This window comes from Procambarus clarkii, chromosome 18 (genome assembly GCF_040958095.1).
Source record: "Procambarus clarkii isolate CNS0578487 chromosome 18, FALCON_Pclarkii_2.0, whole genome shotgun sequence".
Taxonomy (NCBI): domain Eukaryota; kingdom Metazoa; phylum Arthropoda; class Malacostraca; order Decapoda; family Cambaridae; genus Procambarus; species Procambarus clarkii.
In genome coordinates, this window is record NC_091167.1 from 23,759,155 (window position 1) to 23,782,456 (window position 23,302).

A 23,302-nucleotide genomic window follows, 5' to 3' on the forward strand; every position below is an offset into this window, starting at 1 on the left:
TTATATGTTTTCAACGTGAGAGAACACGAGATTGTCAAAAGAACACATGAGTAATTAAACTTCAAAAAGCCTTTTGGAACTTACGAGCCGGCTCCTGTGTATATATCCACCTATACCCATTCATATATATGTCTAACCTACGCTTGAAACAACTCAGTGATCCACGTCTGTTATGTTAACCGGTAATTTGTTTCATCAACAATCCAGCTGTTCCCAAACTAGTATTTACCCAGGACCTTCCTGTAGCGTGACTTAGCTAATATCAGTGTTATGTACCTTCTCGACTCACAACCGAGTCGAGAAGTTCAGTCCGCGGACAGGACAGAATCAGTTGGGCACGTTTTCTTTCACCTGATGGTGGTGTTCACCTACCAGTAAAATAGGTGCTCGGGAGTTAGGCAAGAGTTGAAGGGTGCATCCTGGGGATAGTTTGCCCCTGGGAGGGGGGGGGGTGTGAAAGGGGGGACACACACACACACACAATAGGGGGCGCCTCTCCCCAACACGGGGCAGTGGTGAAACGACGAGACTAAAATTAACTTCAGAAAGCGTCACTTTCAAGTGCTTTTTGAAGAGATAGAGGCACAATGAATGGGAGTGCCAGAGAGTCATGGAGTGCCAGAGAGTCATGGAGTGCCAGAGAGTCATGGAGTGCCAGAGAGTCATGGAGTGCCAGAGAGTGCCACACGTGGTGGGAGGAGAGAAGACGGACGACCCAGCTGGAGACAGCGGCAGATGATGGTTGTGGAAGTGAGAGGCCGCTGGTGGGGCGGGGCAGCCCTCGCCTGCCCGGCTACACCACCACCACCTGTGCTAGTAACAGCCACTAATTGGGAACTGGGCAGTAACTTGGGCCAGTTGATCTTAGGAGACGTCAGTAGGACCAAACCCTTCGGTGCTAGTCCCGGGGTTATGGGGGGGGGGGTAACTTTAACTACCGGATTACACTGGTTGTTATGGGTATCCATTTATAAACATTTCCAGATTAATACATATTTAGAAAACAAGTGACAGTTTAAAGCTTAGTATTGATTACATGTTCTTCTGTTGAATCATGTGACATGAAGTACATGTCGAAGATATGTGAAATATTGCATTTATAATATAATTACATGTGTTCAATTTGTACACATGTATTCAGTATGAACACTTACACGACCATTGATATATAAAAAGGATGGTACTTACTCTTGTCCTGAATGGAGAAAACGGAATCTTGTCGTTCCAAACAAATTGTTCAGGTTTGGGAATATAGATGTCGCTGCAGTTTTGTTACAGTGCCAGACTGATGTTCCGTTCCATAACCAGGGATCCGTTCCAAAAGGCAATGGTGTGGTTGCATTCCACAACCAAGGTCCCAGCGCACCATTTTGTCCCGTTCCATTTAAGAACCAGAGTCCCGACCCATTCCAGAGCAAGTGGCCCAGTCCGCCCCACCGTAAGGAGCTCAGATTAAAGGGTGAACCCGTTCCATTGAACCGCCAGCACTTGGATCCGAACGGAAATCCCGTTCCATTCCACTGTCCAGCTGTCAGGCCTAAAGGTAGCGACGATCGAAGCATATTCCAGGATCCAAATATTCCAGCGAGTCCTGTTCTGTTCAGTAGGAAGGATGGTAGTTGGAAGGGGAGTCCTGTCCCATTAAACACAGATGCTAAGTTAGGTAATATATTTAATAGCCTCGATCCAAAAAATGTATCTGTTCGCCCCTTCGACCCCCATTTATCCTGGTTGCCCATTCCACCAAACATGCCTTTTCCACCAAACAGTCCCGTCTCACCAAAGGGCCCCATACCACCAGAACATATCATCATGGCCAAGGGGCCAAACTGGTGTTTCATCATCGTGCGGACCTCCATGCCCAGGATCTTGAGCGCCAGGCTCCTCCACACGCCGTCCTCCTCCATGGCCTCGCCAATCAGGTCGCTGGCCACCTCGGCCATCAGGAGCACCTGCTGGTGGGCCTCCAACTCCTCCGCGCTCTGTCGACATCAACAGTTATCAACGTGACATATACGATGCAATGTTGCAGGGCAAATAGACACCTCTCGTCAATGTGAACTCTCCCCAGTAAGATTTAAGGAACAAGGTCCCTTGTTAGTTTACTGATAAGAAGGTAAAAGGACTTAGTATACGTCAACACTTTGTTAATATCATGAACATAAATGTATACAAGTTATAGAAGGAAACATGTTTCCGTACGACAGCTTGTGGGGGCAAGGTGAAAGGAGGAGAGAGAGAGAGAGAGAGAGACAGAGAGAGAGAGAGAGAGACAGAGAGAGAGAGAGAGAGAGAGAGAGAGAGAGAGAGAGAGAGAGAGAGAGAGAGAGAGAGAGAGAGAGAGATGCTCTCCTCTGAGTTCTTTACTCCTTATCCGGAATAATTTAGAAGCAGCCGGGCACAGATCAGCCATCAAGCTGAGGAGTCCGGATGACACACCCGGTCACCCCAGAGTGTTCCTACAAGCTATAAACACTTACATCCGTCGTCATTGACTTCATATCCACCAGGAGGGTGTCGAGGACCCTCTTGGCCCTCATCACCAGGGAGTTGTTGGGGGCCCCGTCCGAGGCAGGATCCTCCATGGGGCACAGGTTCAGGGCCTGCAGCCTGGCGGCCCGGTCGTTGGCCCAATTGTACTGCATCGACTTCTTCTCCACGTCGGCCGACGTCGCCGTCAGGAACCCCCGGCGGTGGCCCTCGCCCTGCCACACATGACAGTACATTACCACATGAATTAATAAATACAGAGACTAACAAATCCTGCCATGACCCTTGTTACAGTTACCTTATTGTGCACAAAGAGTCACGATTTACTCAAATACACACACACACACACACACACACACACACACACACACACACACACACACACACACACACACACACACACACAAACTACCAGGGGGCCTGGTAGCCTGGTGGATAGCGCGCAGGACTCGTAATTCTGTGGCGCGGGTTCGATTCCCGCACCAGGCAGAAACAAATGGGCAAAGTTTCTTTCACCCTGAATGCCCCTGTTACCTAGCACGAAATAGGTACCTGGGAGTTAGTCAGCTGTCACGGGCTGCTTCCTGGGGTGTGTGTTTGGTGTGAAAAAAAGTAGTTAGTAAACAGTTGATTGATAGTTCAGAGGCGGGCCGAAAAAGCAAAGCTCAACCCCCGCAAACACAACTAGGTGAGTACAAATAGGTGCGTACACACACACACACGTGGATGCTATGGTAATATTGTAGTCACGGTGTTTCGTGTTATGGAAGGCGACGTAAACAAAGGAAGAAGCGTGTATAATGCGCTCAGTGAGCCCAGGGAGACATGACTGTAATTCTTCAGAAAGACATATGCTACGGACATGCAAGTAACAGTGCCCTGCCCTGGAAGGTAACGGTATAAGTGACGGGGAAGAGAGGAGAGGAGGCAGAGTTCCCAGACGTTACAAGTGTGACCTGGCTGTTGGTTACTTAATACTTGAAGTGTACTCTAGTAACATAGAGCAACAGAAGCTCGGAGCTATGAGGAGCTCTAAGTGTACTTAAGGAGAACGTGAACAGACAATAAGCGATCTCTGTGAGGCGTCTAGACAAGGTAGAGCATTGAGCTCAACTGACTATGTCACCTCCCACTGAGGCGGTGCTGACAACACCGTCCCAACTCCCACTGAGGCGGTGCTGACAACACCGTCCCAACTCCCACTGAAGCGGTGCTGACAACACCGTCCCAACTCCCACTGAGGCGGTGCTGACAACACCGTCCCAACTCCCACTGAAGCGGTTTTCTTCAGATGATTTCGGGTCTTAGCGTTCCCGCGGCCCGGTCCTCGACCAGACCTCCACCCCAGGAAGCAGCCCGTAGCAGCTGTCTAACTTCCTGGTACCTATTTACTGCTAGGTAACAGGGGGCATCAGGGTGAAATAAACATTTTGCCCATTTGTCTCCGCCTCCACCGGGGAACGAACACGGAACCTCAGGACTACGAATCCGAAGCGCTGTCCATTCAGCTGTCAGGAGCCCTTACACATGTTGTCAGCGGTGCTGACAACACCGTCCCAACTCCCACACGCCGGGGCGCTGGTGGCTGTGTGGATAGCACCCTGGACACGTGATCTAGTGGCCCGGGTTCGATTCCCGGCGCCGGCGAGAAACGATGGGCGAAGTTTCTTTCACCCTGATGCCCGTGTTACCTAGCAGTAAATAGGTACCTAGGAGTTAGTCAGCTGTCACGGGCTGCTTCCTGGGGTGTGTGTGTGTGGTGTGCGGGTAAAAAAGTAGTTAGTAACAGTTGATTGATAGTTAAGAGGCGGGCCGAAAGAGCAGAGCTCAACCCCCGCAAGTACAACTAGGTGAATACAACTAGGTGAATACAGGTGTCCTGACAACACATCATCGCACAGAGCAGAACGGAGCTCACTGCATGTGAAGCGAGAGAGAGACTCATGGAGAATGCTCATCCTTTGACTAAGGTAATTATAAGTGCAGACATTTGGATTGTGTTCATTAGTTAGGAAATTAAAGATCGATCTTCCAAATTGAAGCTCGAGCGATTTGTGAAGAGAGAGTGTGCGCTATGCGCTCTAATAACGGTAGAGTGAGGAGTGTGAAGGGTACAGTGCTTCACTCTACCTAGTGAGCAGGAGAAAGATACACAAGCACCCGTAGAGATCATAGCTTTGTGGCAGGATCTTCCTGGGTAGCGAAGAATCGATAATTTTTATGCACAATCGTAGACGTATCTGGGGCATACCCCACCTTGTAGACATAGCTGAGGCATACCCCACCTTGTAGACATAGCTGAGGCATATCCCACCTTGTAGACGTAGCCAGCCCCCAACATACAAGAGTAACTCACCTACTTGACGTAGCCAGCACATAACTCACCTTATAGACGTAACTAGCCCCCAACACACAAGAGTAACTCACCTTGTAGACGTAACTAGCCCTCCAACACACAAGAGTAACTCACCTTGTAGACGTAACTAGCCCCCAACACACAAGAGTAACTCACCTTGTAGACGTAACTAGCGGGGCTGAAGTTGTCCTTGACAAGAAGCATGGCGTCGCGGCCCTCACTCTCCATGTAGGGGATCACCTCACACATGCTCCCAATCGACTCTGCAACCCACAACAGGGACCTTAACCATACCGTCAGTAAAGTCTACTGAGACCAAGCTCCGTTGGCCGCCGTCTGCGACACTCTCATCGCTCCTACACCAAACTCTCCGCCAACTGGAATTAACTGCTCCTGGAGAGGATGGTATTACTTACAGTCTACTGAGATTAGTCTCACACGTACCAGGTAATCCACTATTAGTGTTGTACAGAGGTTCAAAGGTTTGCCACCAAACTAGTATCCGAGCTGAGAGGTATGAGCTACGAGGAGAGACTATGGGAGCTTAACCTCACATCGCTGGAAGACAGACGAGTTAGGGGGGACATGATCACCACATTCAAGATTCTCAAAGGAATTGATTGGGTAGATAAGGACATGCTATTTAACCCAAGGGGGCTCACGCACTAGGGGACACAGGCGGAAATTGAGTGCCCAAATGAGCCACAGAGATATTAGAAAGAACTTTTTTAGTGTCAAAGTGGTTGACAAATGGATTGCATTAGGCAGTGATGTGGTGGAGGCTGACTCCATACACAGTTTCAAGTGTAGATATGGTAAAGCCCAGTAGGCTCAGGATCCTGTACACCTGTTGATTGACGGTTGAGAGGCGGGGCCAAAGAGCCAGAGCTCAACTCCCGCAAGCACAAATAGGTGAGCACACAAATAGGTGAGTACACACACACACACAAACACACACAAATAGGTGAGTACACACACACACACAAACACACACACACACACACACACACACACACACACACACACACACACACACACACACACACACACACACACACACACACACACACACACACACACACACACACACACACACACACACACACACACACACACACAATAATGTGGAAGGGGAACGAGCCAGGAAGTGATAGAGGCGAATGACCCCTATCCATGCAGTTAAAAATAGGTATGACGGCAATTTAAGAAGTGAATGAGGAGCTAAAGCCCAACACTCACAAGCATAGTTTGGTAAGTACACAGACACGCACAAAACACCCTCCCTCCCTCCCTCCCTCCCTGATAACAATGTAGTCAACATCTCCATACTCACCCCCACCACCGGAGCACAGGAGGTCGATGGGAAACATAACGATGTTGTTGGATCTGTCGACGTCGTTGGTCCTGTTGTAAGGGTCGAGGAGGAGGACGAGGATGCCAGACTGACACGGCAGCTTGGACGGCCCCGTCAACAGGCTCAGGTCCACCGCCAGACTGGAGTTGGCCGGCAGCGCTGCGGTGGACAAAGATTTGTACTGGAAGTTGAGGTGGACCTTTTCTGCAGGGGTCGTTAAACAAGGTCAGGGAGCAGTGATGTATAACAGTGAAACATTCTTCGAGACAATGTTGTTCACTTGAGGTAGTGACATACTATATGTGATATTGTCTAAGTGCTTTACTTTAATTTATTCTTGGATGGCATCGGTATCAATGCACAGACAAACACCTCTGATGTACATACAACACAACTCCACAACAACACAACACTGATGTACAACACAACAATTAATACCATAAAATCCTTGATGTAAAAACATCCTCACTATGTTGCCTGAGAAACCTGATCCAAGTGACAAGCAGCAGGTCGGTAAGTCCCCGGTACTGTGTCCCTCACTACATATACTTCTCTCATTCTCTGTTTGTTCTCTCCTTCTCTGTCTGTTCTCTCATTCTGTCTATTATCTCCTTCTCTGTCTATTCTCTCATTCTGTCTATTATCTCCTTCTCTGTCTATTCTCCTCCTATCACCACCTCGAGTCTCACCCAGAGAATAATCTTTTATGTGTCTAATTTGAATATAATATTCTATCAAAGGTTTCACAGCCCAGTGTTGCTAGGGTGTTGACAACTACTGAGGCAGTGTTGCTGAGGTGTTGACAACTACTGAGGCAGTGTTGCTGAGGTGTTGACAACTACTGAGGCAGTGTTGCTGAGGTGTTGACAACTACTGAGGCAGTGTTGCTGAGGTGTTGACAACTACTGAGGCAGTGTTGCTAGGGTGTTGACAACTACTGAGGCAGTGTTGCTGAGGTGTTGACAACTACTGAGGCAGTGTTGCTGAGGTGTTGACAACTACTGAGGCAGTGTTGCTGAGGTGTTGACAACTACTGAGGCAGTGTTGCTAGGGTGTTGACAACTACTGAGGCAGTGTTGCTGAGGTGTTGACAACTACTGAGGCAGTGTTGCTAGGGTGTTGACAACTACTGAGACAGTGTTACAGAGGTGTTACCAAGGACCGAGGCAGTGTTACAGAGGTGTTACCAAGGACCGAGACAGCGCTGGGGGAGGTCCACTTACCCATGGTGGTGTTGGTGCCGGCATCAATCAGCAACATCTCCCAGCCCGGGAGGCGGAAGAGTCCATCATTACCGTAGGACTCAAACACCAGGTTGATGGAGGTGAACTCTTGCATGGCCTCCTGGAGGGACCTGGGGCGGGGGACAGACCTGACCATTATGATATGTTATAATTACTGCTTCTGAGTCTCTGTGTCTCTGTCTTTGTCTATTTGTCTGTCTCTCTCTTTCTTATGTTTTGTTTTTAAAATATTTAGATACGTCGCTGTCTGGCAGGGACAAATAACCACCTCGTGGGGGTCTGAATGTGGCACTGCCACGTTGTTCTCTTTTGAATTATGGTGACCTCCGACCACCCTATGTTCATCCCAGTGACATTGATTCATATCCGCGAGGAAGTGGTGGGGGGAGGGGGTGTTCGAACATACATATACAGGGTTAGTAGATGCATGAAATCCTATTCCCACCCAACAATAGTTTGCAATATATATATATATATATATATATATATATATATATATATATATATATATATATATATATATATATATATATATATATATATATATATATATATATATATATATATATATATAGTCTCACCATATACCACTAGTGTCCCCAGACACACACATCACCAACTGGCCCATGATGGGCCTTAACAGGCATCTCAATATGTTCTCACAGACATTAGAGGATCTGGGGAAGTGTTGGTGCAGAATGTATCTGGTGGTTGACTTACATGTTGGTGTTGGAGAAGAGGGTGCTGCTGTCGTCAAAAGGTTCCCTCAAGGAGATGAAGGCGGCCACCTCCGGGGCGTTGAGAGCGGAGGAGCTGGAGAGAGCCTCCGGGCCCCCGTTCATGATGCTCACTGTCATACCTGCACCACCAAGGTACTCATCTTTACGAACAGGAAATATAACTGACCTTCCAGCCCATCTTCCTGTTTTGGTAGTACTTACAGCAAGGATGAGGATCATAGTACATATACCAACGTACAACGCAGTTAGAAAGTCGAAATCAGTGCTATTGAATTTGAACAAACTGGAAAAATGATTTTCTACTTCTGTTGCAGAGATAAACTAACTTAACCTTCCTAGGTCTAATACTCGATATCAGAGGCCTCATATAGTACAAGTGTGTACTATACTTGTCCCTATATACAAATATAATGGCCCTAGTTTGTTTATAGCTTAATTTTGTCGGACTCTATAAAGTGAAAAGTACAAAGTTCTACTGTCTAATTTCTTAGTACGTCAATCTTTGTACTATGGTGCACATTGTTATAAAAAGTAAACAGGAGGATGGGTGGCCAGGAGGCATACTCTTGACTAAGGCATACTCCTGACTAAGGCATACTCTTGACTAAGGCATAGTCTTGACTAAGGCATACTCTTGACTAAGGCATACTCTTGACTAAGGCATACTCTTGACTAAGGCATAGTCTTGACTAAGGCATACTCTTGACTAAGGCATACTCTTGACTAAGGCATAGTCTTGACTAAGGCATACTCTTGACTAAGGCATAGTCTTGACTAAGGCATACTCTTGACTAAGGCATAGTCTTGACTAAGGCATACTCTTGACTAAGGCATAGTCTTGACTAAGGCATACTCTTGACTAAGGCATAGTCTTGACTAAGGCATACTCTTGACTAAGGCATACTCTTGACTAAGGCATACTCTTGATTAAGGCATACTCTTGACTAAGGCATACTCTAGTCTAAGGCATACTCTTGACTAAGGCATAGTCTTGACTAAGGCATACTCTTGACTAAGGCATACTCTTGATTAAGGCATACTCTTGACTAAGGCATACTCTAGTCTAAGGCATACTCTTGACTAAGGCATAGTCTTGACTAAGGCATACTCTTGACTAAGGCATACTCTTGTCTAAGGCATACTCTTGACTAAGGCATACTCTTGATTAAGGCATACTCTTGACTAAGGCATACTCTAGTCTAAGGCATACTCTTGACTAAGGCATAGTCTTGACTAAGGCATACTCTTGACTAAGGCATACTCTTGTCTAAGGCATACTCTTGACTAAGGCATACTCTTGATTAAGGCATACTCTTGACTAAGGCATACTCTAGTCTAAGGCATACTCTTGATTAAGGCATACTCTTGACTAAGGCATACTCTAGTCTAAGGCATACTCTTGACTAAGGCATAGTCTTGACTAAGGCATAGTCTTGACTAAGGCATACTCTTGACTAAGGCATACTCTTGACTAAGGCATACTCTTGTCTAAGGCATACTCTTGACTAAGGCATACTCTTGACTAAGGCATAGTCTTGACTAAGGCATAGTCTTGACTAAGGCATAGTCTTGACTAAGGCATAGTCTTGACTAAGGCATACTCTTGTCTAAGGCATACTCTTGACTAAGGCATACTCTTGACCAAGGCATAGTCTTGACTAAGGCATACTCTTGACTAAGGCATAGTCTTGACTAAGGCATACTCTTGACTAAGGCATAGTCTTGACTAAGGCATACTCTTGACTAAGGCATACTCTTGTATCGACGACGGTAGGTAAACACTGGGAGGTAAGGTTAGGTTAGGTTAGGTTAGATTAGGTTTGGTAATGTTAGGTTAGATTAGGTTAGGTTAGGTTAGGTTAGGTTAGGTTAGGTTAGGTTAGGTTAAGTTAGGTTAGGTTAGGTTAGGTTAGGTTAGGTTAGATTAGGTTAGGTTAGGTTAGGTTAGATTAGGTTAGGTTAGGTTAGGTTAGGTTAGGTTAGGTTAGGTTAGGTTAGATTAGGTTAGGTTAGGTTAGGTTAGGTTTGGTAATGTTAGGTTAGATTAGGTTAGGTTAGGTTAGGTTAGGTTAGGTTAGGTTAGGTAAGGTTAGGGTAGGTTAGGTGAGGTCGGGGCAGGAGCGTGACTCACCACTGGCGTAGACGGGACCCTGGGCGTTGACGTAGACATACGGGGCGTCCTCCCCGACACCCTCGGCCACCCACACCAGGTCCACCTCTGCCCACACACTCATCAGTTACTTCTAGAATTTACTCATCATTAAATAGGTAGTTATAAGAAGGCGCTGAGCCAGTATGGTTGTACAGCACTGGATAGGGATAGGGGGGGACAAGGTGCAGGGATAGGGGGGACAAGGTGCAGGGATAGGGGGGGACAAGGTGCAGGGATAGGGGGGGACAAGGTACAGGGATAGGGGGGACAAGGTGCAGGGATAGGGGGGACAAGGTGCAGGGATAGGGGGGGACAAGGTACAGGGATAGGGGGGGACAAGGTACAGGGATAGGGGGGGACAAGGTACAGGGATAGGGGGGGACAAGGTACAGGGATAGTGGGGACAAGGTACAGGGATAGGGGGGGGACAAGGTGCAGGGATAGGGGGGGGGACAAGGTGCAGGGATAGTGGGGACAAGGTGCAGGGATAGGGGGGGCAAGGTACAGGGATAGGGGGGGACAAGGTACAGGGATAGGGGGGGACAAGGTACAGGGATAGGGGGGGACAAGGTACAGGGATAGGGGGGGGACAAGGTACAGGGATAGTGGGGACAAGGAACTGAGATGTAGGGAAGGGTCAGGTTAGGTTAGGGTAATCCCACACACTCTGAGATCGTCTCTTAACTCATCATATTTTTACGCCACATAATAATTATATTGAATATATAAAGTAAATATGTAAAATAAGATCAAAGTATATAAATATATATATATATATGCATGAACAAGTCCAAGCAATAGCTGCTTAATACACGTTAAACGTTCAATCCATAATAAGTGATACACGAGTCTGTGTATGAGTGTATGTTCACTCATACACATATGTATGACTCACGACTCACGTGAGTCACGACGAGTCACGAGTCACGACGGATGACTCACCTTCCATACATTGCTTCACTTGCATGACGCACTTGTAGTCGAAGTGTAGAGTTGCGTTAACTGGTTGATTCATGGTGGTGACGCAGACCAGGTAGTACCCACATGTCTGCCAACACAGCCTCGTTAAACATCTCCTTAATGTTGACTAAACTACACACTAGAAAGTGAAGGGACGACGACGTTTCGGTCCGTCCTGGACCGTTCTCAACTCGATCCCACAACCGACTTGAGAATGCTCCAGGACGGACTGAAACGTCGTCATCCCTTCACTTTCTAATGTGTGCTTCGGTCAACATAGTTCAGCCACGTTATTGTGACTCCTCGTCTGCATCACCTTAATGGTCGTTACCAGTGACCCGTAACAACTTGGCCGTTGGTATAACTAATATGGGCAAGAATATTGTCCTGGAAACACAAGTAGTGACCAACGAAACAAAATTATTGACTTTAATATCAAAATTATTGACTAATAATGTTAATAATTATTGACTTTAATACTTTAACTGACTTTAATAATTAAGAATTTGACTTTTCACTTTCAACACCTTTAATAAGTCAATACTTGACATAAACATCTGACCACCAACTGAAGGGTTTGTTGCATCTATTTTATACTGCAATAAAAGCTAAAATCCTCAAATACCAATGAGTTGTATAATACAATAGTGTTGTATGCATAGTGACTGACCTCTGGGGCCACATCAGGGGCGCTGGAGAGGTCCACCGCCAGGGTGCTGCCATCTACAGGTGCATCTGGAAGTACACAGTAAACAGTGTCTCGTGGGGTGTATACTTAACCCAGCCAGTGTTGACACTCCGTAAACTAGCTGTGTGATCATACACAACATGTATGGAGCACCAGCAGGAGTCACCGGTCATACACACATACACACCACGCCCAGGTATGACGAACAACGTGTCGACTTTAAAACTGTAAACACTTGTAGTTGGGAATTTTAATTACTTTTTTATTAATGAATGAAGGTGTAAAGCACGGAGCAAGGGGGAGAGAAAGTAACACAGAGGAACAAGAGGGAGAGAAAGCACCACGGAACAAGGGGGAGAGAAAGCACCACGGAACAAGAGGGAGAGAAAGCACCACGGAGCAAGGGGGAGAGAAAGTAACACAGAGGAACAAGAGGGAGAGAAAGCACCACGGAACAAGGGGGAGAGAAAGCACCACGGAACAAGAGGGAGAGAAAGCACCACGGAACAAGAGGGAGAGAAAGCACCACGGAACAAGAGGGAGAGACAGCACCACGGAACAAAAGGGAGAGACAGCACCACGGAACAAGAGGGAGAGAAAGCACCACGGAACAAGAGGGAGAGAAAGCACCACGGAACAAGGGGGAGAGACAGCACCACGGAACAAGGGAGAGAAAGCACCACGGAACAAGAGGGAGAGAAAGCACCACGGAACAAGGGAGAGAGAAAGCACCACGGAACAAGAGGGAGAGAAAGCACCACGGAACAAGAGGGAGAGAAAGCACCACGGAACAAGAGGGAGAGAAAGCACCACGGAACAAGGGGGAGAGAAAGCACCACGGAACAAGAGGGAGAGAAAGCACCACGGAACAAGAGGGAGAGAAAGCACCACGGAACAAGAGGGAGAGAAAGCACCACGGAACAAGGGGGAGAGAAAGCACCACGGAACAAGAGGGAGAGAAAGCACCACGGAACAAGAGGGAGAGAAAGCACCACGGAACAAGGGAGAGAGAAAGCACCACGGAACAAGGGGGAGAGAAAGCACCACGGAACAAGGGAGAGAGAAAGCACCACGGAACAAGAGGGAGAGAAAGCACCACGGAACAAGGGGGAGAGAAAGCACCACGGAACAAGGGAGAGAGAAAGCACCACGGAACAAGAGGGAGAGAAAGCACCACGGAACAAGAGGGAGAGAAAGCACCACGGAACAAGGGGGAGAGAAAGCACCACGGAACAAGAGGGAGAGAAAGCAACACGGAACAAGAGGGAGAGAAAGCACCACGGAACAAGAGGGAGAGAAAGCACCACGGAACAAGAGGGAGAGAAAGCACCACGGAACAAGGGGGAGAGAAAGCAACACGGAACAAGGGGGAGAGAAAGCACCACGGAACAAGAGGGAGAGAAAGCAACACGGAACAAGAGGGAGAGAAAGCACCACGGAACAAGAGGGAGAGAAAGCACCACGGAACAAGGGGGAGAGAAAGCAACACGGAACAAGGGGGAGAGAAAGCACCACGGAACAAGAGGGAGAGAAAGCAACACGGAACAAGAGGGAGAGAAAGCAACACGGAACAAGAGGGAGAGAAAGCACCACGGAACAAGGGGGAGAGAAAGCACCACGGAACAAGAGGGAGAGAAAGCACCACGGAACAAGAGGGAGAGAAAGCACCACGGAACAAGGGGGAGAGAAAGCAACACGGAACAAGGGGGAGAGAAAGCACCACGGAACAAGAGGGAGAGAAAGCAACACGGAACAAGAGGGAGAGAAAGCAACACGGAACAAGAGGGAGAGAAAGCACCACGGAACAAGGGAGAGAGAAAGCACCACGGAACAAGGGAGAGAGAAAGCACCACGGAACAAGAGGGAGAGAAAGCACCACGAAACAAGGGGGAGAGAAAGCACCATGGAACAAGGGGGAGAGAAAGCACCACGGAACAACAAACTGTGAACCAACAGTGCCCAGGCAACTGACACCGTCGTTGCGACCCACAAACAGTGACCTAAATTGTGAATGATTACTTCAGTGTGAGCGGCGGGTCAAGGGCAGCACTCCTCCAACAGTTAATAATTCGTGTTGTCAGCAAATATATATATATATATATATATATATATATATATATATATATATATATATATATATATATATATATATATATATATATATATATATATATATATATATATATATATATATATATATATATATATATATATATATATATATATATATATATATATATATATATGTCGTACCTAGTAGCCAGAACGCATTTCTCGGCCTACTATGCAAGGCCCGATTTGTCTAATAGGCCGAGTGATTTTCTTTATTTTCAATAAATTGTTTCCTAGAGAAACAATTTATTAATAGAGAGAGAGAGAGAGAGAGAGAGAGAGAGAGAGAGAGAGAGAGAGAGAGAGAGAGAGAGAGAGAGAGAGAGAGATAGTGTGCATTTACTAAAAAGTTTGTTGTGTGAGCTGTGAAACTCTACGAAACTGTTTATAAAAATAATAGTAATAACAGCTTCAGGTTGTGAAGTTCTAAGCGCGTAATCTTAATACAGTTTAGTAAATACAGATTCAGCCACAATAACGGAGGAAAGATGTACAGGTTTCGCAACGTGGCCGCGTATAAAGACTTAACAAATGATGACCCTGACGGGGTCCCAAAACATGATAGATTTAGTATATTTATTATACACCCCATACCAGGAGCAGCAGTGAAAATTTGTACAGAACACAAAGGCCTCAAGGCGCTTGAAACCCAGATATTTATTCCACGAAGAAAGCAGGTGTTGCCTGACCATTGACGGTGGTGGAGTAGCCGGGGGTGGAGGAGCTGAGGAAGGTCTGGCTGAGGACGGCCACTGAGGCCACTGGCCACACGCCCACCACCTGAGGCGTGGGCATCCCCCCGCGGTTCTCCAGCGTCACTGACTTCTGCAAGAGGGAAAAGGAAGGCTCTCTGTTGGGCTTCAGCCTGGTGGATCTTATCGCTGTTGAGTCGTCTGGCTTTATGGTCCAACTGTGGACAATGTGGGCACATATGTGCTCCATATGTACACACACACACATTCACACACACACACACACACACACACACACACACACACACACACACACACACACACACACACACACACACACACACACACACACACACACACACACACACACACACACACACACACACACACACACACATTCACACACACACACACACACACACACACACACACACACACACACACACACACACACACACACACACACACACACACACACACACACACACACACACACACACACACACACACACACACACACACACACACACACACACACACACGAGACTCACCTTGGCGTCAGTCCAGGTAAAGGACTTGACACAGATGGAGGCCATGGAGACCTTGGCCAGCAGCAGCAGCAGCAGCAGCAGCAGCAGCAGGCGGGTGTGGAGGACCCGGGAGCCGCCACTCTCACACCTCACACTCACCATCCCTCACACCTCGCCTCCTGACAACAACGGACAATTAGTACATGTAAGCCTTATCACGCCTCACACGATGACCGTAACACAGGAGAGATTTGGTGTGAAGGTAACGTTAGTAAGTTCAGAGACGACACAAGTCACAGGAAGAGAGCGAATCATCGCAGAAGAGTGAGGGATGCAACAAGTGCCAAGCCATTACGACTATATAGCACTTGGAAGGGGGTCAGAATAATGATTTGGGTGGGACGGTGGGAAGGAATAGTGCCCAACCACTTGGACGGTCGGGGATTGAACGCCGACCTGCATGAAGCGAGACCGTCGCTCTACCATCCAGCCTAAGTGATGGACACTTGAGCAAATCAGAAGAGTGTTATTTCGCACCTCCAGCAATGAGAGGCACTAATTAGATCAGACTGGTTAGTATCGGTGATGGGATTAACCGCATGACGGTTCAAGTCACACAATGCTGTCATCCAGTTATAGCCGAGGTCATGTCACTTATTGAGTCAAAATGTTATTCTATATATATTCGGTTTCGACAGGAAGTTCTACAGCTACATTGCTGTTGTTTTCTGTGAAGCAATTCCAGATGTTTCTTCCCCCTGTAAATTATATGAACGGTATGGTAAACAACACAGCTCAATTCCAACGCAATTCACACAAAATAATTAAATCAAAATGAAAATAAATCAAAATCTATGAAAATTAAATTTATCAATGCAATCAGAAACATTGAAATGGAATTGTAACATATTTAGTATAGCATGTGTGTTGCTTTTACATGCAACAGATGGCGCTGTTTTTCAAGAAAAGCATAGTTTTTACCTGTCATAGGTGTGGCATCTATACTTATACATACAAAATGAATGGTATGGTAAGCAACACAGCTCAATTCCTTCGAATTGTCACACAAAACAAATAAATCAAAATGAAAATAATTCGAAACCTAAGAAAATTTAATTTATCAATGCAATCGGAAACATTGAAATGGAATTGTAACATATTCAGTATAGCCTGTGTTGCTATTACGTGCAATTGATGGCGTATCTCAAACCACATAGTACTAACAACTGTGAGACCCCACTAAACACATGCAATAGGTGTAAAAAGGGGCAGCATCATGCTGCACTGTGCAAGTATGCTAAATCAAGTATTGAAACCCCAAGGTAAGTGATAGAAACTCTACCCAAGTACAGAGCTGCAAGGTGCGAGAAGTTTACAGTGTACAATCACCAGCATCTCAAGTTGATGCAATATTGCTCACTGCCCAACTCCAAGTCAAGAATAAAGTGGTCAAGATCGCCGTTCGTGACCTACTCGATCAAAGGGTCCCAGAAAACCTTAATTACCCAGAAAGCGGCAGAGGCACTTATATTAAAACCAATAACACAGGTAAAATTAAACCTGTCAGGGTTCATGATTAATAGAGGACCCCAAGAGTATACAGTAATACAACCGCTTGTACGTATAGGAGGTTATGTCAGCCCTGTCTAGGGCATAGTTGTCGATCAAATCCCATTTGACCTAAATGTTAAGGGTCTAGGGTACACAGCCAGATTCCTACAACAAAATGGATTTAAATTGGCTGACATCCAGTTAATGTTTGACTGCCTCACCGATGTGAATCTACTAGTAGAAGCAGACTACTACTACCAGTTTATTACTGGTCAAGTTAAACAACAGGGCATGAATTTGCTCAAATCAGAAGGAGGCTACCTACTTACAGGTAAAGTTTTAAACCTGAACAAACCTATGCCTGCTAACAATCAATATTAATAAAATTTAATCATCAGCAGTAAATTAATTCTCCAGCAACAAGCATAAGGGAGAAAAACAGCTGAGTAATTAAACCCAGATTGAGTCTAGTACAATTAATATTTGCCGAGATGTTTTCATGGACCTCAGTGGATAATCAGTGGTCAGCAACCTAAACCGGTGCTAGTCACAGCGACCAAGCCTCTGTAAAAAATAAAAGCCTATATGTAAATTAATAAAATTAAGGTAAGAAATTCTAGTACCCAAGAATCTCACAGGAAGATGAAGTCATCAAGAAACTTCCATACCTGCAAGTTTACCAGGACCATGGTCCAAAATAATCTGGCGCTTAAGGTCTGCCAAGAAAACCTTAGATTAGTCTTAACCAGACAAACACATTTAATCTAAGTTTCTTTGAACTAGGATTTTTGTAATTCACCTGATGAAATATCACCTGCAGTGTTGCTTCAGTCTTGTTTGGCCTACTTCTTCTTTCTCGCTTCAGCCCATAAGCAGTCTTTGAAGCGTTTTTGAAGAAGTATCAGCACAAGCAAAATTGATAATTTGCAAATCTGTAAGTGAACATGTAATAGAGAGCTTTAAACCGGGAAACGTATAGGTTAGGATAATCCGTTACAAATTGCCTCCCAAGCAAGATTGGTCGTAGTAACAGTGAATTAATTCTTTCCAGAAACCTTAGGTTTCTTACCATCTAATGAATTAACATTAAACTTTAAGTTGCTGTGCTTCGTTAGGTCTTACAAGGGCCTATAGTACTGTAACTTATTATGCTTAATACGGGCAGGCAATGATGCTTACCAATGAATCTTTAATTGATTCTGTGCTTAGTTATCCCTCAAGAAGGATCCTGCACTTATTTAACCTGAATAAAACGAGCAGACTCAACTGTTCACCTATGAATTAACGTGATAATTAGAGCGCATTATTGTTCACCATGATAATCCGAACTCATTATTGCTCACCATGATATTCAAACGCCTTATTGCTCACCACGCTAATTCGAGCACATTGTTGTTCACCACGATCATTTGAGCCCATTATTGCTCCCACGATAATTCGAACACCTTATTGCTTACCATGATATTTGAGCACCTTTTTGCTCACCATGATAACCTGAGCAACCATTATTGCTCACCATGAAATTCCTTAAGCTACGTGCCCCGTTAAGTCTGAAGAGGACTATAGTATTGTAGCGTAATAACTATAAACTGAGTAAGCCGTACTACTCACAAATAGTTTTGTTAGACTAGGTGCTTCGTTAAGTCTCAAGAAAGCTACAGCACGCGATGAGTCACAATAACGTGGCTGAAGTATGTTGACCAGACCACACACTAAAAATTGAAGGGACGACGACGTTTCGGTCCGTCCTGGACCATTCTCAAGTCGATTGTGAGAATCGACTTGAGAATGGTCCAGGACGGACCGAAACGTCGTCGTCCCTTCAATTTCTAGTGTGTGGTCTGGTCAACAAGCTACAGCACTGTAGCCTAATGCATTAACAAACGAGCAGCTCAACTGCTCACCATTTAGCTAGGGTGATGCTACCAAAGAAATAGTAGATTGTCACAATTAGCATAGCCCTCTACTTAGGTAGGTTTAGGGAAATTAAACCCTCTATTTAGGTAGATATTAAGGGACATTAGTTACAGTCAACAGAGTATCAGCTGAGTCTGTGCTCCCAAATATATGTAGTTGACTATTAATAAGAGACTGATTTAAATTAAATTGTTATTCCTCATTTAAATTGAGGATGAATTCATGTCTTCAGTGACAAGCCTGTGAGCTGTAATTCAATTAGATACAAGTCATAATGATTAGGCTACTAATCTCATTGTCGACTCAGGATTATCCTTGATTTTAATGATTAAACATAATCAGTTCTCTAATAATAAATGAAATTTAACTAGGCTAGAAACTTAGTTATACTATTAGTTTCAAATGACTACTGCACCAGAGTACAAATTTAAGCCAAATTTAATTCTGCTTAAGTGCAGACAATTCCTCATTTGAGTTTGAGGTGGTCATGATACTCCAATGCTGAGTTAGTGTCTAGTAACTCAACAGTTACAGGTCACAGTAACCCTAGACAGTGAACTCACTGTAGATTCGAAGTTTCCTTGATCTTCAATGATATAATGATTAATACTTTATATTCTTTAATTAATGTATAACAATGTAAAATTACCACTTGTACAGTATTTTCATCCTGCATAATTGCAGATAATAACCATCTGATATTGAGAATATTTTCTGAGTCTGTTGGAACCATTCAGTGACTACGTAATTCAACCATTACAAGTCATAGCGACACTCATCATTGATTTTACTGTAGATTTTAGAGCTTTCTTGATTTGGATGACTCAATAATTTCATGTTTTCAACATTTAAATGATGTTCCCATGATGACTTAGTTTCATATCTGTTTCACAGACACGGGACATCCGTGTTGTTCATACTAACTTTCTAACATGTAAGTAATGAATATAATTTCAGGGAAGAGTAATAAGAATGTCAGCACTGCGACCCGTAATTTTTCGCCCAGGAGTTATGTTGAAAATTTCCAACACTTAATTACTAACACCTAGAACTTGAAGAAGCAATTCTTGAACTTGGTATTATAATTTACTAACAATACTAACCAGTAGAGTAGTGAAACTAAATTCATTTAGTTAATAATTAAGGCGCAGTACCGCCCGATTTATCCCTGGAATCATGGCCATGTTGCGTCAGCCAGCTACTCACAGGGAATAATTTATAATTATAAATGGATCGAATTGAATCCAGCCTCATTTACCTTCCCTTATTAAGGATAATCAATTAATAATAGATTTACTCATTTGTTTACGTTCGTTTACTATAAATAATTCATACAGCTACGATTAGCTATTCCAGTGAATAAAATAAGTCAAATTTCCAGTTTGAATCTTTCTCGTTCATTTAACGTAGTCTAAATTACTTGACATGCACTACGAGAAAATATTTGTTGCCGCATAATACATTTATTGATGACTTAAATATTCGTCAAACCCATTTCCTTCCATACTGAACATTAAATGAATATTATGCTTTATACTCAGGATCCCAGCCTTGGGAGCTATTGCGCATGCGCCACCCAAGAGGAAGGAGGAGAGACTGGCCATATTTACCAGCTAGCGTGAAGGTGTTCTGAAGCGGCCCGACAACAATCGAATAATTTGGCAAGCATCTGTACTTCTACGAGCTTCCGATTGAGGGTGCAACTTTCCCAACTTATGTTCACCACGTTCGGCAGTGAAGTACTATATAGAGTTTGTAGTATTGGCCATTATTTACAATCCTATTTAGTTTGCTGTCCTGACGATGCAGGCGAATTAAAACACCCATGTGAGTGCAAGTATTATCCCTCCAATTATTTTAGATCTTGCAGTTAAATGGATGGATACTATGTTGGAGTGGAAATTTTATAAAATTATAAATACCACACTTCAGCGTGGTATTACAACTGAGGGAGACGTGCAACTGTTCCCATGATCACGTGTTCCACGGATTCTATCTCGGGGCGGGTTTCAAGGTGTTGTAGAGGCTGGACGCGATCTACGTTCCTCTGAAACAGCTAAGACGTTTCCAGTCTTGTACTGTAGATAGTCTTTATTATTGAGAGTCAAATTTGTATTTATATATAATAATTCATTAATAGATGTGTATTAACAGCTCAATATTTCATTAACAGAAATGTAATAACTTATTATTTTTTAAGTGCATTAACTTCATATAATTAACCCCCTAAGTTGTAGGGTGCAAGGATTTAGTTCTAAATTATTATTAATATTACAGTCAATTTCTCTTAATATTATTAATTACATTTATTAATACATTATTAGAATCTAATAGCCACTGGTTCTCTTATTAATTAATATTCATATTGGTCTTTCGAAACATTTACTATAATTTCATTATAGAACTAAATTTTTCACCCACACCCTTTTACTGCATAAAGCTTACTGATGTTAATAGGTCATCTTTACTGCATAAAGCTTAGTGATATTAATAGGTCATCTTTACTGCATAAAGCTTACTGATGTTAATAGGTCATCTTTACTGCATAAAGCTTAGTGATATTAATAGGTCATCTTTACTGCATAAAGCTTAGTGATATTAATAGGTCATCTTTACTGCATAAAGCTTAGTGGTATTTAAAGCTCACCTTTAGTGCATAAAGCTGAGTGATAATTCTGGAAGGTTGTGGTGTGGAAGGCGGAGTGTAGCGCAGGTGTGGAGGAGCGCCGGTGTGGTGTACCTGAGGCAGGTGAGGCTGGCAGGTGTGTGCGCCGCGCACTGCCTCTCACCTGGTCTATATGACCCCTTCCCTGGAGGGGCGGGGGGTGTGGCCCCCCTGGTGTTGTGTGGCGGTGGTGTGAGGCCCCCTGGTGTTGTGTGGCGGTGGTGTGAGGCCCCCTGGTGTTGTGTGGCGGTGGTGTGAGGCCCCCTGGTGTTGTGTGGCGGTGGTGTGAGGCCCCCTGGTGTTGTGTGGCGGTGGTGTGAGGCCCCCTGGTGTTGTGTGGCGGTGGTGTGAGGCCCCCTGGTGTTGTGTGGCGGTGGTGTGAGGCCCCCTGGTGTTGTGTGGCGGTGGTGTGAGGCCCCCTGGTGTTGTGTGGCGGTGGTGTGTGGCCCTCTGGTGTTGTGTGGCGGTGGTGTGAGGCCCCCTGGTGTTGTGTGGCGGTGGTGTGAGGCCCCCTGGTGTTGTGTGGCGGTGGTGTGAGGCCCCCTGGTGTTGTGTGGCGGGGGTGTGTGGCCCTCTGGTGTTATGGGACGGTTTTGTGTGGCCCCTGGTGTTGTGTGGCGGTGGTGTGAGGCCCCCTGGTGTTGTGTGGCGGTGGTGTGAGGCCCCCTGGTGTTGTGTGGCGGGGGTGTGTGGCCCTCTGGTGTTATGGGACGGTTTTGTGTGGCCCCTGGTGTTGTGTGGCGGTGGTGTGAGGCCCCCTGGTGTTGTGTGGCGGTGGTGTGAGGCCCCCTGGTGTTGTGTGGCGGTGGTGTGAGGCCCCCTGGTGTTGTGTGGCGGGGGTGTGAGGCCCCCTGGTGTTGTGTGGCGGGGGTGTGTGGCCCTCTGGTGTTATGGGACGGTTTTGTGTGGCCCCTGGTGTTGTGAGGCGGGGGTGTGTGGCCCCTGGTGTTGTGAGGCGGGGGTGTGTGGCACCCCATGGTGTTCACCACAGTGTGGCCCCCAGGGTGTTGACCTCAGTGTGTGGGCCCCAGTGTGAGGCCCCAGGGTGTTGACCCCAGTGTGTGGCCCCCAGGGTGTGGCCCCCAGTGTGGTGGCCCCCAGTGTGTAGCCCCCAGGGTGTGGGACCCTAGGGTGTTGACCCCAGTGTGTGGCCCCCAGTGTGTGGCCCCCCAGGGTGTTGACCCCAGTGTGTGGCCCCCAGTGTGTGGCCCCCAGGATGTTGACCCCAGTGTGTGGTCCCCAAGCTGTGCCCCCCAGTGTGTGGCCCTGAGTGTGTGGCACCAAGTGTGTGGCACCAAGTGTGTGTGGCCCCCAGTGTGTGGCACCAAGTGTGTGCCCCCAGTGTGGCACCAAGTGTGTGGCCCCCAGTGTGTGGCACCAAGTGTGTGGCTCCCAGTGTGGCACCAAGTGTGTGGCACCAAGTATGTGGCCCCCCAGTGTGTGGCACCAAGTGTGTGGCCCCCAGTGTGGCCACACACTGGGGGCCACGAACCTAGCTGGTTCGTCATTTCCTCTCATTCTTGTGGGCCCCTTGACATGCTGGCTCAGAAAGTTCCTTGTACTCACTTCCAAAAGTTTAAATCTGCATGTGTCTTCACCTCCATGTTGGTCCCCATTCTCCCAGTCTATCTTTCCATGGTTGAAATCGCTCATGATTAAGAGTCTGGATCCATTCCTGCAGGCAACTGAAGCTGCTCTCTCTATTATGTTAATGGTAGCCATGTTGTTTCTGTCGAACTCTTGTCTAGGTCTTCTGTCATTTAATGGAGGGTTGTAAATGACTGCCACTATTACCTTAGGTCCACCCATTGTCTTAGTTCTTGTTATGTAGTCTCTGAATCCGTCGCAGCC

The 23,302-nt window shown here is 45.8% G+C and overlaps 1 protein-coding gene across 8 annotated transcripts in view; it reads right to left on the reverse strand.

The window, feature by feature from the left end:
- The window catches only part of LOC123754530 (uncharacterized), a 63,222-nt gene that overhangs the window by 20,500 nt on the left and 19,420 nt on the right, over positions 1–23,302 (reverse strand). For 3 of the 8 annotated variants that reach the window (XR_011229034.1, XM_069326354.1, XM_069326348.1), the window contains exons 1-13: positions 21,434–21,546; positions 17,669–17,801; positions 15,340–15,497; positions 14,786–14,921; positions 11,967–12,031; positions 11,279–11,384; positions 10,316–10,402; positions 8,165–8,303; positions 7,424–7,554; positions 6,180–6,359; positions 5,003–5,109; positions 2,481–2,705; positions 1,189–1,982 (exon numbers count right to left, since the gene is read on the reverse strand). Coding sequence is in view for 7 of the 8 variants with exons in the window: in XM_069326354.1 (XP_069182455.1) it covers positions 1,189–1,982; positions 2,481–2,705; positions 5,003–5,109; positions 6,180–6,359; positions 7,424–7,554; positions 8,165–8,303; positions 10,316–10,402; positions 11,279–11,384; positions 11,967–12,031; positions 14,786–14,921; positions 15,340–15,480 (2,111 nt within the window). In the remaining variant the exon portion in view is untranslated. Of the gene's footprint in view, positions 1–1,188; positions 1,983–2,480; positions 2,706–5,002; positions 5,110–6,179; positions 6,360–7,423; positions 7,555–8,164; positions 8,304–10,315; positions 10,403–11,278; positions 11,385–11,966; positions 12,032–14,785; positions 14,922–15,339; positions 15,498–17,668; positions 17,802–21,433; positions 21,553–23,302 lie in introns of those variants that run through there. The other 5 variants (XM_069326350.1, XM_069326349.1, XM_069326351.1 and 2 more) reach the window with 5 other exon arrangements.